The sequence below is a fragment of the Balaenoptera ricei genome, chromosome 11, assembly GCF_028023285.1.
Source record: "Balaenoptera ricei isolate mBalRic1 chromosome 11, mBalRic1.hap2, whole genome shotgun sequence".
NCBI lineage: Eukaryota > Metazoa > Chordata > Mammalia > Artiodactyla > Balaenopteridae > Balaenoptera > Balaenoptera ricei.
The window spans coordinates 74924845-74947249 of NC_082649.1; the positions used below are offsets into that span (position 1 = coordinate 74924845).

General features: G+C 35.2%; 1 protein-coding gene across 1 annotated transcript in view; it reads right to left on the reverse strand.

Moving 5' to 3' along the window:
* The window catches only part of DNAH12 (dynein axonemal heavy chain 12), a 238341-nt gene that overhangs the window by 41345 nt on the left and 174591 nt on the right, over positions 1 to 22405 (reverse strand). The window contains exons 50-58 of the mRNA XM_059939970.1: positions 22185 to 22316; positions 20297 to 20386; positions 19197 to 19337; positions 16368 to 16609; positions 15211 to 15358; positions 14759 to 14904; positions 6589 to 6803; positions 5695 to 5887; positions 4195 to 4387 (exon numbers count right to left, since the gene is read on the reverse strand). Of these exons, the coding sequence (XP_059795953.1) occupies positions 4195 to 4387; positions 5695 to 5887; positions 6589 to 6803; positions 14759 to 14904; positions 15211 to 15358; positions 16368 to 16609; positions 19197 to 19337; positions 20297 to 20386; positions 22185 to 22316 (1500 nt within the window). The remainder of the gene's footprint in view (positions 1 to 4194; positions 4388 to 5694; positions 5888 to 6588; positions 6804 to 14758; positions 14905 to 15210; positions 15359 to 16367; positions 16610 to 19196; positions 19338 to 20296; positions 20387 to 22184; positions 22317 to 22405) is intronic.

Here is a 22405-nt window from a genome sequence, read left to right on the forward strand (position 1 = left end):
AATAGGAGATGTTTTAATTATGTACTTTTCATATAATGAAATTTATATTAAAAATATCCCCTAACTTAATGACAAAATTATACAGGCATAGTTTACATCAAAGGGCTTTACTATGCTAAAATCTATAAAAAAAGAAAGAGAGGGACTACCCTGGTGGTCCAGTGGTAAAGAATCTGCCTTCCAATGCAGGGGACACTGGTTCGATCCCTGGTCTGGGAACTAAGGTCCCACATGCCGCAGGGCAACTAAGCCCGTGCACCACGACTACTGAGCCTGTGCACCTCAACTAGAGAGCCTGCATGCCGCAAACTACAGAGCCCACGTGCTCTGGAGCCCACGGGCCACAACTAGAGAAGAGAAAAAAAAAACCCACACAACACAACTAGAGAGACGCCCATGCGCCGCAATGAAGAGCCCATGCATTGCAACTAAAGTTCCCACATGCCTCAGCGAAGCTCCTGCATGCTGCTACTAAGACCCGATGCAGCCAAAAAACAAAAAAAGTCTAAAAAAGAAAGAAAGGGAAAGGAAGGAAGGAAAGAACTAGGGAGAGAGGGAAAAGGATGAAGACAGGGTGGAAAGAAGGGAGGTAAAAGAAAGAAAAATATCTTTACAGATTGAAGGTGTAACTACCCACCAATCATCTCTTTCTTATTGGAGGAATACAAAACTGTCAATCTTTGCTAATTCTTTGCGTTCATCTGACATGTATCTATTATTGTCACTCACCCTCTTTTATTTTAATAGGTCAGAGATAGAGAGAGAGGGAGATGGAGAGAGAGACAGCAAGTGTGCATGTGTGTATGGTTTAAGGTGTCAACATGTGTACCAGAACCCAGCACAAAGTCTGGCAAAGTAGGAATTCAGAAATATTTGTTGGCTGATGGTTTGATACATTAAGAATACCTTTTTTCAGTGAAATTCTCAAATTTTTAACTTTTCTGGGCTTAATAGGGGTATAGATATTTAACCCCAAATGAAAAAATTTCTCCAAGATAACAGCCCTTCAAATGACAACTCAATCTGATAGGTTGATATTCTATAGGAAAAACATGTAGAGCATTTTTCCAACCCTCTCTCCCATCTTTGGAAATGCTATCCATAGACTCTGTTGAATAAATGTGCCTATATAGCCATGTTTATATTGAATGATCCTGTTTGTAGCTGATTCAATCAGGTGGGAGGGATAGAACCAGACCCAAAATAAGCTAATTAATTTTCCCTCCAGAGAATGAGAACTTTAGGAGCATCAAAAACCAAAACCAGATGGTACTTGGCCTTAGTGCTAAAAGGTAATGGTATCAGAGTTGGTTTCTATGTGCAAGATAAACGTACGAAGGAACAGTACAAAAGTTTTACAGAAAAAATTGGTCTCCGGATGGAGCAGAAAGAAGCACATATGAGGACGACACAACCTTAGAGAAAGGGAGAGACAAAGAGCATAGAAACTTAATGCTTTCCATTAATTCCTGAGGCCTGTATGTACTTCCTATAATTGGGAAAATAAAATATCCCCTTGTATATTTTTTATTTAAGCTAATTTGAGTAGGTTTCTGTTCCTTGCAAGCAAACTTTCCCCCAAATTACAGTGTAGCTACAATTAAAAGTAAGGTTTGAACCTCAATCTTGACTATAAGTAAAACAAAGTTATCAACAATGTAAATTAATGACATTTTTACAAAAGAAAGCATAATCTTGGTATTCTCATTTAAACCTCCTGTTATTTAACCCTTAATTTTTTCAGCTAAATGCCATTTACCATTAATGGCAACAGTAAGCAAAAATATTTAGCAAATATTGTTATTATTTTTAAAGAGTAAATAATAATTTAACTCAGGTTCCAAGGCTTAATCTGCAGTGTATTTATAAATATTGTTATATTTATATATACTTGACTGCTTAGTATGAAACGCTAAACTCAAGACATACAGATTTTTGATTAATTACAATTAATGGCCTAAAATCAAAGGACAAGACATTTTCTAACAAATAAACATTGTGAGCATACGACGTTAAAAGAGGAGAATTTATTATTTGTAAAAATTTCCTGGGCTGTGCTATTTATATATATTATACTTTCCAAGAATCCACAAGACTAAACTTCAATCAAGACAACTTTTGCGGGGAGCGAAGGCTTTGAAACTTATAGAACAAATTCTTTTTTTAAAAAGTATTTATTTATTTAATTGCACAGGGTCTTAGTTGTGGCATGTGAACTCTTAGTTGCAGCATGCATGTGGGATCTAGTTCCCTGACCAGGGATCGAACCCGGGCCCCCTGCATTGGGAGTGTGGAGTCTTATCCACTGCACCACCAGGGAAGTCCAGAACAAATTCTTAAAGTTTTGCTTGTGTTTGTTTAATCTTATGGGTTGGGATAAAAGGGAAAAGCAGGTTCTAGACTATGTGGGAACACTATGCTCTGAAGATGGTTTTTCTTATACCTGGGTGGGTGGGTGGATAGAAGTCAGGGCCAGATATAGAGCATGTTTTGAATCAAAATATATAGTGAATTCTATTTTTTTTTTCCTTAGATTCCATATATATGTGTTAGCATACTGTATTTGTTTTTCTCTTTCTGACTTACTTCACTTTGTATGACAGACTCTAACTCCATCCACCTCATTACAAATACCTCCATTTCATTTCTTTTTATGGCTGAGTAATATTCCATTGTATATATGTGCCACATCTTCTTTATCCATTCATCCGATGATGGAGGAGATATGGGAACGTGTGTATATGTGTAGCTGATTCACTTTGTTATAAAGCATAAACTAACACACCATTGTGAAGCAATTATACTTCAATAAAGATGTTTAAAAAAATATATATATATATATATAGTGAATTCTAAATTATGGTTGTAATGATCAATGAGACCCAGTCAAAAAGACATTATGATTAAATTTCTCTCTTTTTGTAAGATGAAGTATTTGAACCAATAAATATTGATATCTACTTTCCTCTTTGAGTCTAATAGGAAATAAGCTGATAAATGCTTCCTGTCTTTTCTTCCCTTTGAAAAAACACTGTGGTGAGAGGAAAATGAGGAATGGGTTCTGCTCTGACGAACATTACTTGGTAAGGCAGACATTATAGAATATCTCAGCCATGGTCCCCAGATGGGAGGCTACCACAGCATATTACTCTAGGACACTACTCCTTTCGGCTCTCCTGAAATGAAAAACAAAAACACAAAACAAAACAGTACACCTGGCTAGAGAGAGTCATTACCATCACATTCACATAAAACTAAACCCATCCCAAGGGGAAAGGTGCCTAGACCTTTTGGAAATCCTCTACCCCAAAACTGGGGTGCATGAGGTAGGGTGCAAACAGAAGGATGCTGAGCAATTAGTGAAATGCCTATTTAGGTTTCTTTTTATTTTTTAATTACGCCAATATTAAGATGTGTTTAATTCATTGGGTGGGCCAAGGAGGATTGAAAGGTCTGAAAATCAGTAAAGGTAGCCTACTAAAGTCATTCTGTATTATCATTTCATTGTGTGAACTTGGGCCTTAACTACTTTTTCTGGGCCCTACTTTTCTCAACTATGAAATGCTAAAGATGACAAATAGCTAAGGCTTCTTCCACCCATAACACTGTAGGATTATATTTTTTAAAAGAGGCAATATAAAAATACCATTTAGCTGTGTTAGATGAATTTGCAATAAGTACACTATTGTATGTGTCTTCCTTCCTCTACCTGCCACTCCCAACTCTCATACCTCTCTCCCAGACAAAAGACAAGGCAATGTCAGAAGATCATCCTTATTAGTTCCTAGAACCACTTACTGTCCAATTAACCAGCAATTACCTTCACACATCTTAAGTTCCAACCAGGAACAGAGGCAAGCCATATTCTCAAACTTAAGTTTTAGGTGAAGAGTCAATTAAAATTTGAATGAACCTTACTAGCTTACCCTACCTACGCAATAATAAAAAGTATGTTTAAAATTTTTTTCATTCCAAATTTATTTCTTCTGTGTATAGGTGCCACATAGATGACGCCAGGTTTTGAATGATTCAACAGTATAAGATATTCTCTTATGAGTTTAAAATTAGTTTCTATCTTTTGGTATTTTATGAATTCTTTTCCTCTTCCCATAAGCCTAGTACAGCACTTTCCTTAGGGAGCGGGAGCACACTGGACTCTTAAGAATCTAAAAATTTCTAGGATTCTTTTTTCACCTGTTGTTTCTTTGTTATCTCATTGGACATCAATTTAGCGGAGTCTAAGACTTTAATTGTACTTTCATCTTCTAAAATGTTCCCTTCTGAAGATGATAATGTTTCTAAAATTTTTTTCTCTATATCTTTTAGCTGTTTCTTATTAGCTGCAGACTGAAGAATAAGAGCATTTCGTTCCTCTTCTAATTCTGGTCTAAAAAGATAAAAACATTTAGTCTAAATTTGTAGTATTTTATCCAAATATTAGATATCACAATTTTGTAGACAGTTAAATAATTTTGTAGACATATAATACAAATTAAGATGATTAATCTCTTTATCCCAACCTAAGGAAAAAAATACTCCCATGAAAATAATAATTTGAGAAATTCAAGCAAAAAAAAGCATTAATTACATATATGTAAAATGTGGCAATAACATATACTACAGTAAGTCTAAGAATATGTTAACTTTATCCATATGGCTTAGCTCGTTGTGTGAGAATAAGAACTGGAAAAGAAACTCAGAATATGAGACTTCTTATCTATTCCTTGGCTTAATCACATTCAGTCCCATTTTCATCATCTCTTCTACAACAGGAGACAGAAAAGATGACTCATCCTACAACTGGCTCTTCAAGTAAAAGACAAAACTCGCACTTATATCTTAGCCATGAAGGTATGAAACTTCAAAATAACATAATTCACCATGTTATAGAATATGTTATGACATAGTTCTGTCTCGGATACTGCGCAAGTGGGATAAATATTGAAAATAACAAAAGTACTTCATGGTACATATTTTCACTTATAATTTGATTTCATGTAATAGACTACTAGATAGTGTTATATTAAGCTTCAAGTGGAATCAAAGATTTCCTTCAGGAAGCAATTCTTTACTAGTAGCCCTTCTAGGTATCATAATATTTTTTCTCATTTAAAAAATATTACATGCTGGTAATGGAAAAATACATAAAGTATGAAGAAAATAATAAGAATTATCCATAATCTTACCACTCCTAAGGATTATCACTGTCAGTATTCTGGTGTATTCTTTCTCAATGTTTTTTTGGTGTATATGGATATCCATTCATGCATTAACTTTTTAAAAACAAATATTACCCCTACCATATATAGGTTTGTATCCTGATTTTTCATTCTTGTCCTAAGTATTTTCTTATTTCATTAATATCCTGTATGTGTCTTTGAACACATTTCTGATTTTGTCTGTAGCATACATTCTTAGGGATGAAATTTTTTGGCTCAAACAGTCAGATACAAGTCAGAAGTCATGGCATATCACCTGAATCCTGCTACCCATACTAAAAGCCCAATATAACATGGTTGGTTTTTAACTTACTTGTTATAGAATGGCTATTTTAAAGAATTAAATACTTATTTAATTTATAATGACAAAATATAAAATTTTGACAAGGTTTCAAAATAATCACATAACAAAAGTATTAATGGCCTACAAATATTCCTCTCTAGACCCCCTGGAAGTATCTAAAAAAACACATACCTCTCCTTTGCAACAACAATACCTAGTAATTGATCTTCAAGTCCTTCTGGAGTTATCATGAAATTGAGCAAAGATAGCTTTGTAGCCAGCTCTGGCATATAGTGTGGATTCCTCAGCTTTGTGGTGATATAAAACTTGAAATCAAAGGAATACTCAATAATGACCTCACCAAGTCTGATGCAATCAATGCCACCTGTATTTCAGAAAAAAAATGCAGAATAAATAAGCCAAAGTTACATAGCCCATCCCCCCTATGTTAAAGCCCTTCCTAGGTTACAAGTAAAAAGTCATAAAGTAATTTCAAATAGAATACAGGTGTTGTAAAAGTCACATATAACACTGAGGCAAGTAAGCAATTATACAGCAGGACTCATTAATTCTGGGGTACTATGAGACATTTTCCCTGGTTGTCATGGAGCCTTCTAAATCAAGATTCCTTTTGATCTTACTTCTCCATTACTTTTCAATAATGATTCCAAAATTATTTATATATCACTAAAGCTCTTAAAAGTACTAGAGTTTGACAGAGATAAAATTTTTATAAGCAGAAAGATATAAGGTGGGCAACGTTTACCTAAAGTCAACTCTGGTCCACATTAACCACTACTATTCATAGTAATGGACTTTGTGTGGTCCTTGGTCACAAGATAAAGGAATTTCAGGCTGGCTTCAACTTCATGTTCTCTACTGAACAACAGTCTAGGTAACAGTGATTAAGGCAATGAAGGTATTTACTTTAGAATATCTGATACTTGTTCCAAATTTCCTTTCATGCATAACAATGACACAGAAGTTCTGCGTTAACATTATTATTAAGATATGTAGTGGTTTTCTTGCCTCAGAGATAATCCAATCACCTTTCAGTTCTACCAACTAATATCAATTGATTTCTACCTTGTTTAAAAGTTTGTCTAAGAAGTAAAGGCTCCAAAGATGGATCCAGTTCTTCACCAACATTTTCTAATAGAAGTGGAGTTCCAAACTGAATACAGTTTTCCAGTGTTCTCATATAGTCTGAATCTGATAGCTTAATAACACTAAGCTGATTTTCTTTCTCAGAGTTTTTGATCCATTTATTGGCTTGACCCTGGGGGTCAATCATTAAAGGCCTAGAATATAATAAGAAATATTCTGAGGGGAATAAATAGATGTTGAGATTTCTTTAAAATTATATAATTTACATAATAAATATCACCATCAATCTGTACAAATACAAAGTGTTTCATGTACATTATCAGGATTAATCTTCACAAAAGTCCTGTGAGAAAAAAGTGAAAAGGAGTTTTATTCTCATTTATTTTTGAAGTGAAGAAATTCAGTCTCAGGGAGTACTTTGCCCAAAGATCTAAGGTTAAAAAACTAGTTCAATGTCAGAAGTAGGACAAAGAGCTGTGCTTTTTCCAACATAACATACTGTTTTCACAGTAATTTTAATACATGTCATCTGTTAACATAATATAAAAAATAATCCTACGTATTTGATAAAAATTTAAAATAAGAGATCCACTAGCCTATAACGGATTTCCTTAGGTTATGAGTAGAACCATAAACTAAGTTTCCAAGTTTAGTTTAGTATATATTTGAGATCTATTTAGCAATTTTCTCTATGTAACTATGGTAAAGACTTTGTGTTTAAGAACATATGATTCATGGTTTCAGAGAATCAAAATATGATGTGCTTTCCTCTTCTTCAGTGATGATGCTGACTGTCTTAGGTTCCTTTTATATTCAGTACAGTGCATTAAATTATCTTTAAAAAATATTAGCACAGAAAGGGGAGTTTTCATTCCATGTCACTTTGGCTTTCCCATTCTCCTTCTGTTTCAACAGCTTCTAGGGATAAAAATCCCCTTTCCCTTTGCCTAAAAATAAGCTCTTTAATCAACTACTCCCAGATAACTTTGTTCTTTTATTTTCTTTCCTTTCCAAAAAACAAAACAATCCAATGCTAGCTGACTGGTTGTTTTCTTTCTCTGCTCAAACTGTGCTGAAATCCTATTGAAAGTGCAAAAAGTCCAGACACTAGTTAAAATTTACTTTTGCTATCACAGCAAACAGAGGAAAAGTGTTCTGGAAATGAGAAAGTTATTTTGCACACAATTGCTTAAAAGTTGTCTAGTAATTATACTAGATGCTTGTAGTACCTTTCAAGGCCCTGTTTAAAAGGACATTTTTTCTTCCTTATATATCCTTACTATTGGAAAAATATGGTATTTGTTCATTCCCCTGCAAAAAGTAACTATTTCTGTCAATTAAGATTTTTAATGCCTATTAATATTCTTGGTAAAACCTAAATCAATCAATGTTCTCAGTAATGCAATAATTAGAGATCCTGTTTATTCTAAAAGAAATCCAACTTCTACTTAATACAACTTTCTGTGAGTATTACAAATACAATTGGAAAATTGAGTTGTGTCCATCAGAGAAATAACGCCATGCCAAATTATTTGTATTCCATGTGTACCTGACTGTAGGTATGAAAGTAATGCTCATCTACATTTGAGATCCTTGGGCAGTCTGAAGGAAAAAGCATTATCAATCTACACTTCTGACAGAGGTAGTAATTTTGGGGAAAACAAAGCTTTGCTGTTAAGTAGCCAGTAGCCAGTGTTGTATCAGTAAACGATAATAAAGCAGAAGAGTAAGTATTTTCATTGTGGTTAAAAAGTAAGCAAGGGGCTTCCCTGGTGGCACAGTGGTTAAGAATACTCCTGCCAATGCAGGGGACACAGGTTCGAACCCTGGTCTGGGAAGATCCCAAATGCCGCAGAGCAACTAAGCCCGTGTGCCACAACTGCTAAGCCTGTGCTCTGGAGCTCGCGAGTCACAACTATTGAGTCTGCGTGCCACAACTACTGAAGCCTGCGTGCCTAGATCCCATGCTCTGCAACGGGAAGGCCACCACAATGAGAAGCCCGCGCACCGCGAAGAGTGGCCCCCGCTCAACGCAACTAGAGAGGGCCCGCACGCAGCAACGAAGACCCAAAGCAAAAAAAAAGAGTAAGCAAAGTCAGAATTTGAGATATAGACACTAAAATGAGGTATTTGAAGATGATAATTATTTTTAAAAACTAACATTTACTGAGCATGTATCATGTGCTAAGCACTTTTTCACAATGTTCCTATGAGGTAGGAGTTACTATTATTCCCATTTACAGATGGGGGACCTGAGGCAGTGAGAGGTGAAGAGGGTTACCAACATCTCAAGATAGAAGGTGACAGAGGAAAATCTGACTCCAAATATCCTGATACCAGAGTCTGCACTACTCTCAACCACTGTACAATATTAAAACAGACCAACCTTTAGAAATTATAAGCAAGCACAAAAAGCACTGATTAATAATCAACTATGGTTCCAGCAGCATAACTGTTAAATAACCTAGAAATCCTTCTGCTACCTAGTACTGGTGGATAAAATATGACATTTTAAAAATACACAGGTGACTTACATTTTAAATATACATACATACATACAGAAAAACACAGGTGCCAGAAACACAGACAAAGCTGAATTCCAGAACACTAGGTATGTGAGCTGAAATTAAAGCTAGCCTTGGGGAGAGTGTCAGTACTAATAACCTAAGGGCTCCTTGAGCCCATATGTGGCAGGAAGCTGAAACTGAGACCCTTGGATTAAGCTTAAACCCACAAAAGGCTTAGTGAAATAATAGGAAAAAATCCAACTCTATTCTTAAGGGGACAAGAAGGAAGTGTTCTGATTCCCGTCTCACCTCCAGCTTGGAAAAAGTCCCCTGAGAATCTGTAATCATGGGTTTATAGTTCATGCAGGTTCAAGGTGCAAGTTTATACTATGTACATGATACAGGAAACTCCAGCTGGGAAATTGACATATATCGAGCCAATAACACTCATGGGAATCCTAGAAGAAGTAAGGACAAAATACAAATTGCAGCTGGGGCAAGAGCAAAAGAAAAACTCAACCCCTGGAGGGGAGGTAGAAAAATGTCTTGGGCTAAAAACATTATACCTTTACCAACCTTTACTAAGTAGAAATCTCTTACTCTAGGAGAGGGGTGTGAAACTCCTGTTCAAGACCAACCAAGGTAGAATGCAGAACTTAGCTGTCATAGGAAAGAGGGGCAGAAAGGCTGAAAATGTCCTACTCCTAGGCCCCAGATGCACAGGACCTTCCTAAGACTAAGAATCTGAATAACAGAGAACTCACACTCTGCCCCCAAAACAACCTAACATGGAGTACCAAACAATAGCTACCTCTAGGGGAACAGCAAAAATAGAGAGAGACCCCCTCTGTGTCATGGGCATTCAGGAACAGTTGAAAGCTGAAGGTAAAACTCTGACACTGAGAAGAACACTCCAGAAAGCTACCCCTCATTCTCAGCATAGACCCATAGCTAGATTAAGTTGAAGCCTCTGGTCCCCTGAACTTTACCATAGTAACAACAAAACCCAAACGTAGTTCAATTGATGATTAGACTTACTCAAACCTCTGCACTAATGGTGAGGTACAAGAAGAGGCATGACTATATCCAGGAATTAATACCATTTACCTCAATCCCTACTGTTAGACCAATAATATCTGGCATTCAATCAAATATTATGAGATACTTAATTAAACAAGCAAGGAAAAAAACTTAAAACATTCTCAAAAGACAAAGAAACTAACAGAAACAGGCTCAAAGATGACACAAATGTTGGAAATATTAGATATGTATTTTTAAAATAACTGTGATTAAAATGTAAAAGAGCTAGTGAAAAAGGTGGACAACATGCCTCAAGAGGCGATCTTCAGCAGAGAGATGAACTATAAGAAAGAGTTAAATGGAAATAAAAACTATGTTAAATCTAAAGAATTTCTTTCATGGGTTGTGTAGACTCAACACAACTAAGGAGAGAGTCAGTTAATATAGTTATTAACTTGAAGATAGTTTTATAGAATTATCTAACGTGAAACTCAAAAAGAAAAAAGAGTGGTTAAAAGCAGAACAGGGCATTCAGTAGCTTTGGGACAATATCAAAAAGACTCACAAATGTAAGTTTTCTTACCAGAAAGAGAAGAGGGATAAAATGAAGTAGATCTGAGAAGCTCAGAAAACGTCAATCAGGAGAACTACTGAGATGAAAAGAGAAAGACAGACAGACACACACACACACACACACACGCAACTAGATACATCACAATCAAACTGCTGGAAGCTAAAAATAGAAAAAAATTTGAAGGTTGTCAGAGGAAAAAAAAGACATTACAGAAAAAGGAATTAAAATTAGAGCAGACTTCTTATCAGAAACTATGCAGTCCAGGAACAATGGAGTGACATCTTTAAAGGAAAAAAGGAAAACCAAAAGAATCCAAAAAACTGTCAACTCAGAATTCTAAATCCAGCAAACAATATCTTTCAAAATGAAGATGAAATAAAGAAAAAAAGCTAAATGAATTAATTGTCAATAGACCTGTACTCAGGAAGTGCTGAAAAATATTTGTCAGGCAGAAGAAATATGAAAATAGATAGAAACATAAAGAAATGAAGAAGTCTAAGGGAATTCCCTGGCAGCCCAGTGGTTAGGACTTGGTTCATTCACTGCTGTGACCCAGGTTCAATCTCTAGTTGGGGAACTAAGATCTTGTAAGCCGTGCTACCACAAGGCCAAAAAAAAAAACAATCAAAAAGTCCAAAAATGGGGAAAAAATGAACATAAACATAAAAGACATTTTTCTTATATTTAATCACCCTAACATAACTACTGTCTAAAGCAAAAATAGTAACAATGTATTGTGGGATTTATGACATATGAAAAATAAAATATACAATAACAGCACAATAAATAGGAGAGACATTGGAACTATACTGTTGAAAGATTCTTATACTATATGTGTAGCAGTATATTGCTATCTGAAAGTATTCAGAAACTAAAGATGTATATTGTAAACTCTAGAGCAAACACTAAAAATAGGGAATATATAACCAACAAGCAAATAGTGGAGATAAAATGGAATCATAAAAAAATTCAATTAATCCAAAGCCAGGTGGAAAAAGAAGATAAAAGGAACAAAGAACAGATGAGACAAACAGAAAAGAACTTGTAAGACAGTAGATTTAAATCTAAATGTATCAATAATTCCATTAAGTATAAATGATCTAAATACTCTGATTACAAGTGAGAACTATATCAATTATATCTCTATTTTAAAAAATAGAAAAAAAGTCATGTAATCCCTCCCATTTAAAAGCTTCAAATGGTTGGTAATGTTCTGCATCTTGATTGTGGCAGGGATCATATGACCATAGGCCTTAATCAAAATTCATAAAACACTGCACCTAAAAAGGGTGAATTTTATTGTATATTTCATATCTCAATAAACCTGACATAAAATTAAAGAAAAAATAAAGTGAGGAGAAAAACAAAGACATTTTCAGACCAATTCACAAGTCCTTACTAAACAAAAGACTGAAGGGACAAAGATAGCATTACAAATCAGTGAGGAAAGGAATAATAACTCAATAAATGCTGCTGGGGTAAATGGTTATCATTATAAAATAAATAAAATTAGATCCTTACCTTTCATCACATCCAAAGATGCAAAAAGAAGCAAGCAACAGGGTCCTAATTGTAAACTGCTTTCCCAGTTCACGACTCTTTTTCTGAGAACTATATTCTTGACCTACTCATATGTGTTACTACAATGGCTTGGCCCCCAGCCATAGGTGACAAGACCTAGTATGGGTATTTGTCCCACACTAAACTAATCAGATTCTTCTCTCATGGGAATTTGAACTTGTACTTAATGGTTCTGGTTAATGTATATTATTCAGCTGATGTGTTTTGTGAACTTAGGAACTAAGTCTTCATTAGGGAATGGCCATGTGTACAGAAGAACAGAATCAGCATATAATCAGAGATAGACTAATGAAGCAGCTGCACAGAGAAAAACACAGAAGATAGGTCCTACAGTGAGGGAGAGAAAGAGAGACAGAGGGAGAAACTGAGACTGATTGGGAGAGATACCAATTTTCACATTACAAAAGCCTGCTGGCCCAACTTTTCTCTGCGGTACACTTAAGATACTCTAAAGTGAGTAGCCAAAAGAGTGAACGTTAGTTACATTACTGGGTTCTGCTGTTAGGAGGCAGAGAGAAGAGATTAAGCCTCTGTGGTCACTTATAATGTCCAGAAGGATGATAGCCATAGATGAACACATTGGTCCCAACTGGCAAGAAGTGAAGTCTGGTCTATAAGGATGGAGACTCTTCCCTCAGAACTGACCCAGTCCATGACTTATTGACCAGCCAGTCCAAAAATAACAGGTAGAATGGAGTAACACCATTGAAATATTACTGTATTACAAGAGTCATCTTTCTGCCAGAAAATGACAGATTGTTTTCTTCAATTTACATACAATCCTGAAACCTCTGGTTTCCCTGGATTTCAGTTAAGCCTTATAGATATCCTAATAGCATTTTTGAACTGCAATTTAAAAAATCTGAATGGCCACCAAATGCATAGAAAAGAGTTCTAAAACAGAATACTCAGGGTCAAATACTCTGTTAAATAGAAATTTCCCTGCTTTACAAGAGAACACATTTTCTGGAATAGTTAATTAAACTTCCTCCGATTGTAATAAATTTTACTAATTGCCTAGAAGTTTCAACCTAAGGATGTTCACTCTCAAGTAAAATTTTGAGTGGATAAGCACTCAAAACACATACATCAATATTTCAGTAAAACGATACTATCAATATAAAGGAGACTTAGACGTCTTGAAGTATCTAGTAAGGTTTCCAAAGAATATAACAAACAATACCTCGAACTTTTAGAATGTAAGATTTCCTTGTATCTTTAATGTATCTTATATCCCAAAAGAAGACTGAAATTTCCATTACAGTTATAAAGGTAGCAAATGTGATACCCTATTCCACATTTCACTTAACATAAGAAATAAGAACAAGGATTTGGAAGTTAAATTGCCTGGGTTCAAATTCATACTCCACCATTTATTAGCTCAGTTATCTCACTAAATTTCAAATTACTAAATCACTCTGGGCCTCAGTCGTCTCATCTGTAAAATGGAATAATAAGAACTAACTCATAGGAATTTGTGAGGATATAAGGCACTTACAAAGTACCTCATGAATATAAGAACTCAATAGTATCTATCATAGTATATTTGACATAAGATCCCAAGAAAAGACTTAAATTAGATGACAACATGACTAAATAACCATTTATAAGAAACTATTTCTCAGATGAGAGTAATTTCCCAAGTTTTTGAAAGTGATATAAATAAAAGGATAACAATAAAAACCATTTGGAAAACTCATATAGTTATCACACTATCAATGATAGTGTTGAAAAAGATATACATGAAATTGCATAAATTATTGTTATAGTATCATGAAAATGGGTAGAAATACCTAGTTAAAATAAATACATTGAATAGCCAAAACCTGCAAATGGCCCAAGTGTCCATCAACAGGAAAATGCATAGTTATATAGTCATGTAATGGAATACTACTCAGCACAAAAATTAGTAAGATTATGCTGTGTGGAAAAAGCCTTATACAAAAGACTACATACAGTATGATTCCATTTATATGAAGTTCTAGAATAGGCAAAACTAACCTGTGATGGAAAATAATCAGAATAATAATCTCCTATGGGATGAGGGTGGGGATTTACTGGGAAGGGACAAAAGAGAATGTTTTATACCTTGACAGAGGTTTGGGTTGCACAAGTGCATACTTTTGTTAGAACTCACTGAATGGTATAGTTTTAAGTTTTGTGTATTTCATTGTATGTAAATTTTACCTCAAAAGAAAAAAAAACAAATATTGAACTTTAGTTAATGATATGCGTGCTGAAGTATTTGGAAGGAAGTAGATCCATGTCTGCAACATATGTTGAAATACATAAAAAAGGATGAATTGATGGATGGATAGAGGGATAGATAAAAATAATAAAATGTTAATTGCAGGATCTAGGAGGTAGTAGCTATACAGGCACTTACTCTAAAATCCTTTCAACTTTTCTCTCTGTTTGAAAACCTTAAAATAAAATAATTGAAAAATAAATACTTTATGTTCCTTACCAACGCCTGGAGTTATTAACAATCACTCCATTGTCTATGGAGAAAGTATCTGTAGGCAATCCAGCAATATTCCAAGCTCTAATTTTTACTGGATCACCCAGGGTCTTACTCAATGAGAACTCCTCTGAACATGGGATTTTTTTCTGCTGTAAGAAATAAACAAATTTTTTTGATGTTTTCTTTTGTCTTGTTGATTGAAATATTGTTAACATTAAAATACTGATTTGTTATTAGATATTGTTTAATAATTCTAAAGAACAAAAAGAAAACTGAAAGGAAAGTTGGACTATGGAAGTATTTTACTGATCAAACAAGAAGAAAAAAAGAAAAACCCCATATTTTCAGTCATTTCTCCCTTTCTCTGTTTTTATTATCATCTTTTCCCCCCAAATACCCCAACACATACTTTAAGTGTTCTATATAAAGAAACTTATGAAATATAAAACCATTACCTTGCACAACATGCTCCAATCTTCTGTACATGTTTGTCGAAAGCCAGCAGTGAAAGCACCAAGGTAGGCTATTACTCCTGCTGATACTAAGACATCACCAGTCAAATTTTCATATACTATCTGAAGGTTATCTGCAGCTTGAGACCATCTGGGAGATTAATCAAAGGCAAAATAGCCTCACCATAGAGAATGATCTAAGATAGTAATTGAAAGGGCTAGGGGCTTCTAGTCCAAACGCTATAACAAAATGCCATGAAATGTTGGGCACTTGCTTATCTATAAGCAAGGAGGTTGGGTCCCTTCTAGCTCTAACATGCTATAATATATATCTATGTTATACAAATGATAATCTACCTTTGATTATTAGAATATTAGGCATTTCTTACAGGACTTGTTCTTTCAGAATAAGCAAAACAAAAACAAAAAAAAACACCAGCATTTTGTCTAATAATTTTAATCAGGATGACTTGGTCTAGTGGCCCTGCTATTTGTTCCTGAAAAACATAGGAACATTTGCAATTCATTACCAAAAATTACATTTAAGTTGTATAGCAGCTGACATACTAATGCTAAGGTTGATATTTTTTTGCATTTAATGAAACCTTTACAATAAAAAGTGCATGCCAAAACCATCTAATCTACACTACAAAGTATTGTCAAAAGTATGTAACTTTATCATGCTATTCATTCAACAAATATAGTTAATAACTATGATAGTTGGCTGGCCAGTACAAATAAATAGATTAAAATAAAGCTAACTGGCTTTGTTATATCAAGTCAGTTATCCGAAATAAATTTAACAAAATGAACCATATATCCACTACTCCCTCCCAAACATTTTATTATGAAAAATTTTAACATACATAAAATTGGAAAGAATTGCACCATGATCACCCACACACTCACCACTTAAAAATTATCATTTGCTTTATTTGTTTCTTTCTCTCTCTCTCTCTTTTTTAACATTTGAAAGCAAGTTGCAAACACCATCCTTGACATTGATATTCTGTTAGGAGAAGCTTAGCCAGGTGCTTTATAGAAAGTCCCACAATCTCAACCAGCCATTTAAAAATCAATAATCATAATAAATACCCAAAGAAAGTCACATATTCAAGCCCAACATTTTAAAATATTGTTAAAAGGAGTAGAAATCTGACCTTGATTTTTCTCCACCTAGTCCTCCAATTAGTTTTGAGGCTCTTTCAAGTTTCTTAGCACAGAGTTCCACCTGGTCTTCTAAACGAGCCTTTTCTTCAGTTTTCTCAAGAAATGTTGCTTGTAAATTTTCCAGATGATGTTCTACTTCTGCTAGTTCTGCTCTCTTCTGATTCAAAAGCTCCATTGTCTCAGCTAAGGACTTCTGAGCTTCTGTTAAGCGGGCTTTCTTAGGAGCCACTACCTGTTTGGGAACAATATATGCAGCTATAATGTGTACTATATAAAACTGACAATCAACATAATCCTTTATAGATATTACGAATTTTAAATGTTTATTTATGATTATAAATACATTTATCACTTATAACAATAAATTATATAAATTTTAAATGCCTTAAATCTTACATCATATTTTTATATGCAGATAAAGTAAAATATATTTCTATGTCTTATAAAATATATAAAATCATTCTGGACTAGCAAACTGTTACCTATAAAATAGGCAAGTTATTCTGGACTAATAAAATGTCATAATATGTAGCAAGAATAGCATAATATATAGCAAAATATCTCAAAATAATGAGGAGTTGCCATTCAACTGCTGCAAAAGAAATAGAAAAACATGTAACAGGAATTACAAATGCTTAAAAATACATGAAAGTGCTTTTTTTTTTTTTTGGCATTTCCAAGTCAGCTTGGAAATTCTCAATGTCTTCCCAGTCAGCTGAGGCTTACATTTGCCTTGAGGGGATTAAGACAGTAGCAGTAATACAAAGAGAAATAAAGTCTCGGTGTTCAGCTTCACTACCAAAACTGAATTTTCCTCAACAAATCTTGAACAGTGACACTTTGTTGAGAGAAAAAGAATTTTCTAAATTTCTTATTTTATTATGCTCATTAGTATCAATATATCAAGAATGGGGTTTGGCCAACTTGATCAGAGTGTACTATAAGCCACCAGTAGAAGGAATTTACAAGATGACCAAAGAGAGTATATGTCCATTTGAAAGAAGGGAGACCTAAGTCTTCTGGTACATTGCCGTGAATGAGCTGAAGGGTAAGAGGAAGAGTGAGGCAAAGAATCAGATATTGGGGCTTCCCTGGTGGCGCAGTGGTTAAGAATCCTCCTGCCAATGCAGGGGACACAGGTTCGAGCCCTGGTCTGGGAAGATCCCAAATGCCACAGAGCAACTAAGCCCGTGCGCCACAACTACTGAGTCTGCTCTCTAGAGCTCAGGAGCCACAACTACCGAGCCTGCGTGCCACAACTACTGAAGCCTGTGTGCCTAGAGCCCCTGCCCCGCAACAAGAGAAGCCACTGCAATGAGAAGCCTGTGCACTGCAACGAATAGTAGCCCCCGCTCACTACAATTAGAGAAAGCCTGCACACAGCAACCAAGACCCAACGCAGACAAAAAAAAAAGGATCAGATATTGAATTAGGAAGCTCCATTTTCTACTTTGGACTTTGGAGACGACCTTGCTGGATATCTCCCTTCAACCCCTCCATAACAACATGAGACAGGTGCATCAGAATTAAAATAGCAGTGTGGAGGTGTAGAGTGGAAAGTCAGAAAAGAACCTGAATACCTTAGATTCTCAGCTTTATAGAAAGGATCCAGAAGATTCCACATGTGTAAATTAGCTGAGTTGAGAGCTTGCCGACCTGCTGAGATTACTATGGGGAGGGACAAGATGTTCAAATGGAAGAACATCCATTAAAATTAATTTTAGGGCTTCCCTGGTGGCGCTGTGGTTAAGAATCCTCTTGCCAATGCAGGGGACACAGGTTCAAGCCCTGGTCCGGGAAGATCCCACATGCCGCGGAGCAACTAAGCCTGTGCGCCACAACTGCTGAGTCTGCACTCTAGAGCCCATGAGCCACAACTACTGAGGCTGCGTGCCACAACAAGAGAAGCCACCACAGTGAGAAGCCTGCGCACCGCAACGAAGAGTAGCCCCCACTCGCCGCAACTACAGAGAGCCTGTGCGCAGCAATGAAGACCCAACACAGCCAAAAATAAATAAAAATAAAGTAAATGTATTTAAAAAAATTAATTTTATTTCTTTAACAGGTGTATAAAGGTCTATTCCCCTGAAATTTACGGTCACAGTCTGTACCTCTCTACAGGCACATACACCTTATTAAGAATATCTTCTCAATCATTACAGTCTGATCACTCATCCTATAATCTGAGGTTGTTCTAAACACATGCTATCATGTATTTCTATGGGTATTTTTATTTATATTTCCTGCTCCCCTTGGTTGAATTCTGCAAGCTCCTGAGGGCAAGGCCAGTGTTTCCTTGGTCCTTTGCTAGTCAAATTTACAAAATGCTCTTAACCATTCTCTGCTCTCCCAGGAATTTGGCCTCAGTGGGTACTCCAAAAAAGACTCCCTATCACTGCATGCCATGGCTTGATTCCACGCTCCGCCTCTTAACCCTACTGGAATTTCTTACTTCTGACCTTTGCATCAAGATTTTAATCTGCCACTTTGTTCTTGGTGTTCTGGATTTTTCTTTGCTTCTGCTGTCCCCTCATAAAACTTAATTCTCTTTTGCCCCAGGTCCCTGTAGCTATAGGTCAGTCTGGCCAATTCCAATGATCATCCCTGCTCTCACTTACACTAGTCCCAAACAGGTTATGTCACACATAAGTATTCTCTTCATCTACTAGATACTCAGTTAATGTCTGATGATTATGCTGCAGCAGGACAAATTCTTTGTGGTATCACTTTTAGAAACTTCTTAACTAGTAAATATCGGCATAGATTTTAATTTATGGGAATATTTCAACACAAAATGGATGCGCTGATCCTCAAAATACCTTTGCAACTCTGTCATACACTTCCATAGCCATGATCCATTTACACAGACCCTCAGCTGCAGAGGAAGCTTTAGCAACCTTAGGGGGATCAAATTCAGGGTTCGTTAAGTATTCACCACGAATCTTCTGCATAACAGTCACCTATAAAACAAAGATTTAGCTCTTAAAATTTCAACATATATCATGCAACCATAGATGAAAAATTAATCATACACAGTAAAAAAAAGTATATAAAAAAGTTACGTTGCCTTTAAAAACCAAAGTGAGTACTTTGAGATATTTTTAAAATAAGCATAATTGTAGCAGTCATATTTGTGAGCAAAATATGCAAACTTATTACAGATAGTGAAACAAGATATTTCTTCCAAAAAAATTAAAAGACTTTTGTAGTTTGGGAAAACATATGGAAACAAGGAAAAAGAACAATTAAACATAAATAAATAGAAGTTTGGATGAAAAACAACTATACTTTTTTACCTCACAAATTTGTATATCCAATTTATTAAGAAATAAGCTATTATAAGACACTTGGAGAACTCTTTCATATCAATAATACACTAAAACAGTAATTTATTCAATGACTTTTAATGGTCTGAAAGAGGAGAGGTTTTATGTATTATGAGAATTCATAATATAGTCATTAATAAATATAATATTCATTTATTTATTATCTTAATTCTAAAGACAGACTATCTTCTTACATTTTATATAATATTGCAAAATGTTAAAGATTTTTTTTTAAATTATTAATTAATTATTTATTTATTTATTTTTGGCTGTGTTGGGTCTTCGTTTCTGTGCGTGGGCTTTCTCAAGTTGTGGCAAGTGGGGGCCACTCTTCATCGCGGTGCGCGGGCCTCTCACTGTCGTGGCCTCTCTTGTTGAGGAGCACAAGCTCCAGACGCGCGGGCTCAGTAGTTGTGGCTCACGGGCCTAGTTGCTCCGTGGCATGTGGGATCTTCCCAGACCAGGGCTCGAACCCGTGTCCCCTGCATTGGCAGGCAGATTCTCAACCACTGCGCCACCAGGGAAGCCCAATGTTAAAGATTTTATACATCTTGGCAAAATTACATTTGTAGAAAAAATCCAATGAAACTCACCGGAATGTTGTCCTTGTCATATTCTCTCAAATCTCTTAGGAAATTCATATCTCCCAGAAGTTTTTTGCTAGGTCCCCAGTAATCTAATATCTATAAATAAAATTTATGGAAACTTATTAGATGTGCAATTAAATATGCTTGATATAAAACTTTTCTTCTTGAGGTTTAAGATATATTAATCCAGAGAAACTATACACTGTACTTTCAAAATATAAACCTACATCTCCTTGGAAATGAAATAAAGAGACTTCTCTCCCTGAGAACATGTTAAGTATATCAAATATTTAAAATATGTATATGAACTTATATATTGAATTTATTATTAAAAATTAAACATTAAAAGGCAAAAGATATGATTATTTCTCTTTAGAAAACTTAAGAAAAGCAGCTGGTATAAACACCATCACAATTTTCATATAAGAAAATATATTTTTTTAATTTCAACTTTTATTTTCCATTAATCTTGACTTTCAAACCAGAAAGGTAATGCCATAGACTGAAAGTTTGTGTCCTTTCCCCAAATTCGTATGCTGAAGCCTACTCCCCAATGTAATAGTATTTTGAGGTGGGGTCTTTGGGAGGTGGTCTTTGGTCTGAGAAATAGACCTCAGAGAGGTCCCTCACCCTTCCACTATGTGAGGACACAACAAAGAGATGGTAGTCTATAAACCAGGAAGTGAACCCTCAACAGACACTGAATCTACTGTAGTCTTGATTTTGGACTTCCCAGCCTCCAGAAGTGTGAGAAATAAATTTTTGTTGTTTATAAGCCACCCCAATCTGTGGTAATTTGTTACAGTAGCCCAAATGGACTAAAACAGGTAGCAAATATTTTTCTTATAGAAAATCTCCTCACCTACCTAGACTTCCCAAGTGGAATAAAGAAGAGAAAGCAGAAAGACCAAGATTATACACAGCTCTGTCAGTTATAAGATAAAGCACATGGTACTTGTGCTAATAAAAGGTGTTAAATAAGTAGCTGCACATTCTTTTTATTAATTTCAGAAGCCTGATGGGGTGTATGTGTGTGTGTGTATGTCTATCTATGTGTGCGTAAGTGAGAATAACTTGTTAAGGTAAGAGCCTATTTATTTTCTTTATCTTTATTATGTCAACAAAGGATAGAATGGCCAAAAAAAAAAAAATCCCAATTCTCCAATTCAGGAATTCAAACCTAGGTATTGTAAAAACCTAAAAACAAAATAAGTCTATAAATTTAGTTTAGGATAGATGTTACACCATCTTTTTTAAGGGAGATACCTTTGAATAATAATTGTAATAACAACAGCTAACATTTAGTAATAAATGTGTAATATTTATTATTATAAACAGCTTACTGCTTATAAGGCCTTATACGTAAGAGCTTTATATGTATTAACTAATCTAATCCTTGCATTAACTTTGTGAGGCAGGTACTATGACAGTCCTCTTTTTACGGAGTTCCACAGAGGTTAAGCGTTGTCCCCAGGGTCACATTGCTAGGAGGGTCAGAAGTTCTGAATATAGACATTCTGGCTCCAGAGCAAATGCTTTTAACAATGTCACTGTACTGCTTAATAGCAGAATTTTTTGAATGCTCAGAAACAACACCTATATAACCATATCACGTTCTTGAGACTCTTAGCTGGAAAAGCACAGGTGTCTCACTGTTCATTCAACCCCACCCCATGACAGTGGGGAATTCTGCATAGACAGAAAAGGAGATGGAAACAACTGGAACTACATTTTTCTGATGCTATACTGCCTTAGCTTTATCTAGGATACATATAATCTGGAAAACAATATGTCTTCCCTGAACTGGGTACTGTTGACATTTAATTTGATAATAGTTGCTGTAAAGTGTTCTGTACATTCATGAATATGATATAAATCTGTGTCTAGTTATTACCTTGCCTCCAGTTCCTGAAGGATCTGAAATTTTTTCTGGTTTTATATCTTTCATAACACAAACAGCTGCCATAACTAGTTTAACACCAGATGGAGGATTCTTCATTGACTTCACAATTGTAATGTCAGCTGGCTAAATAAAAAGAAAACAGGGTATCTTCAGAATAGCCTACTTTTAAATAATGAGAGTTTCAAAAATAATGTTGGAGAATAATAAAAGCA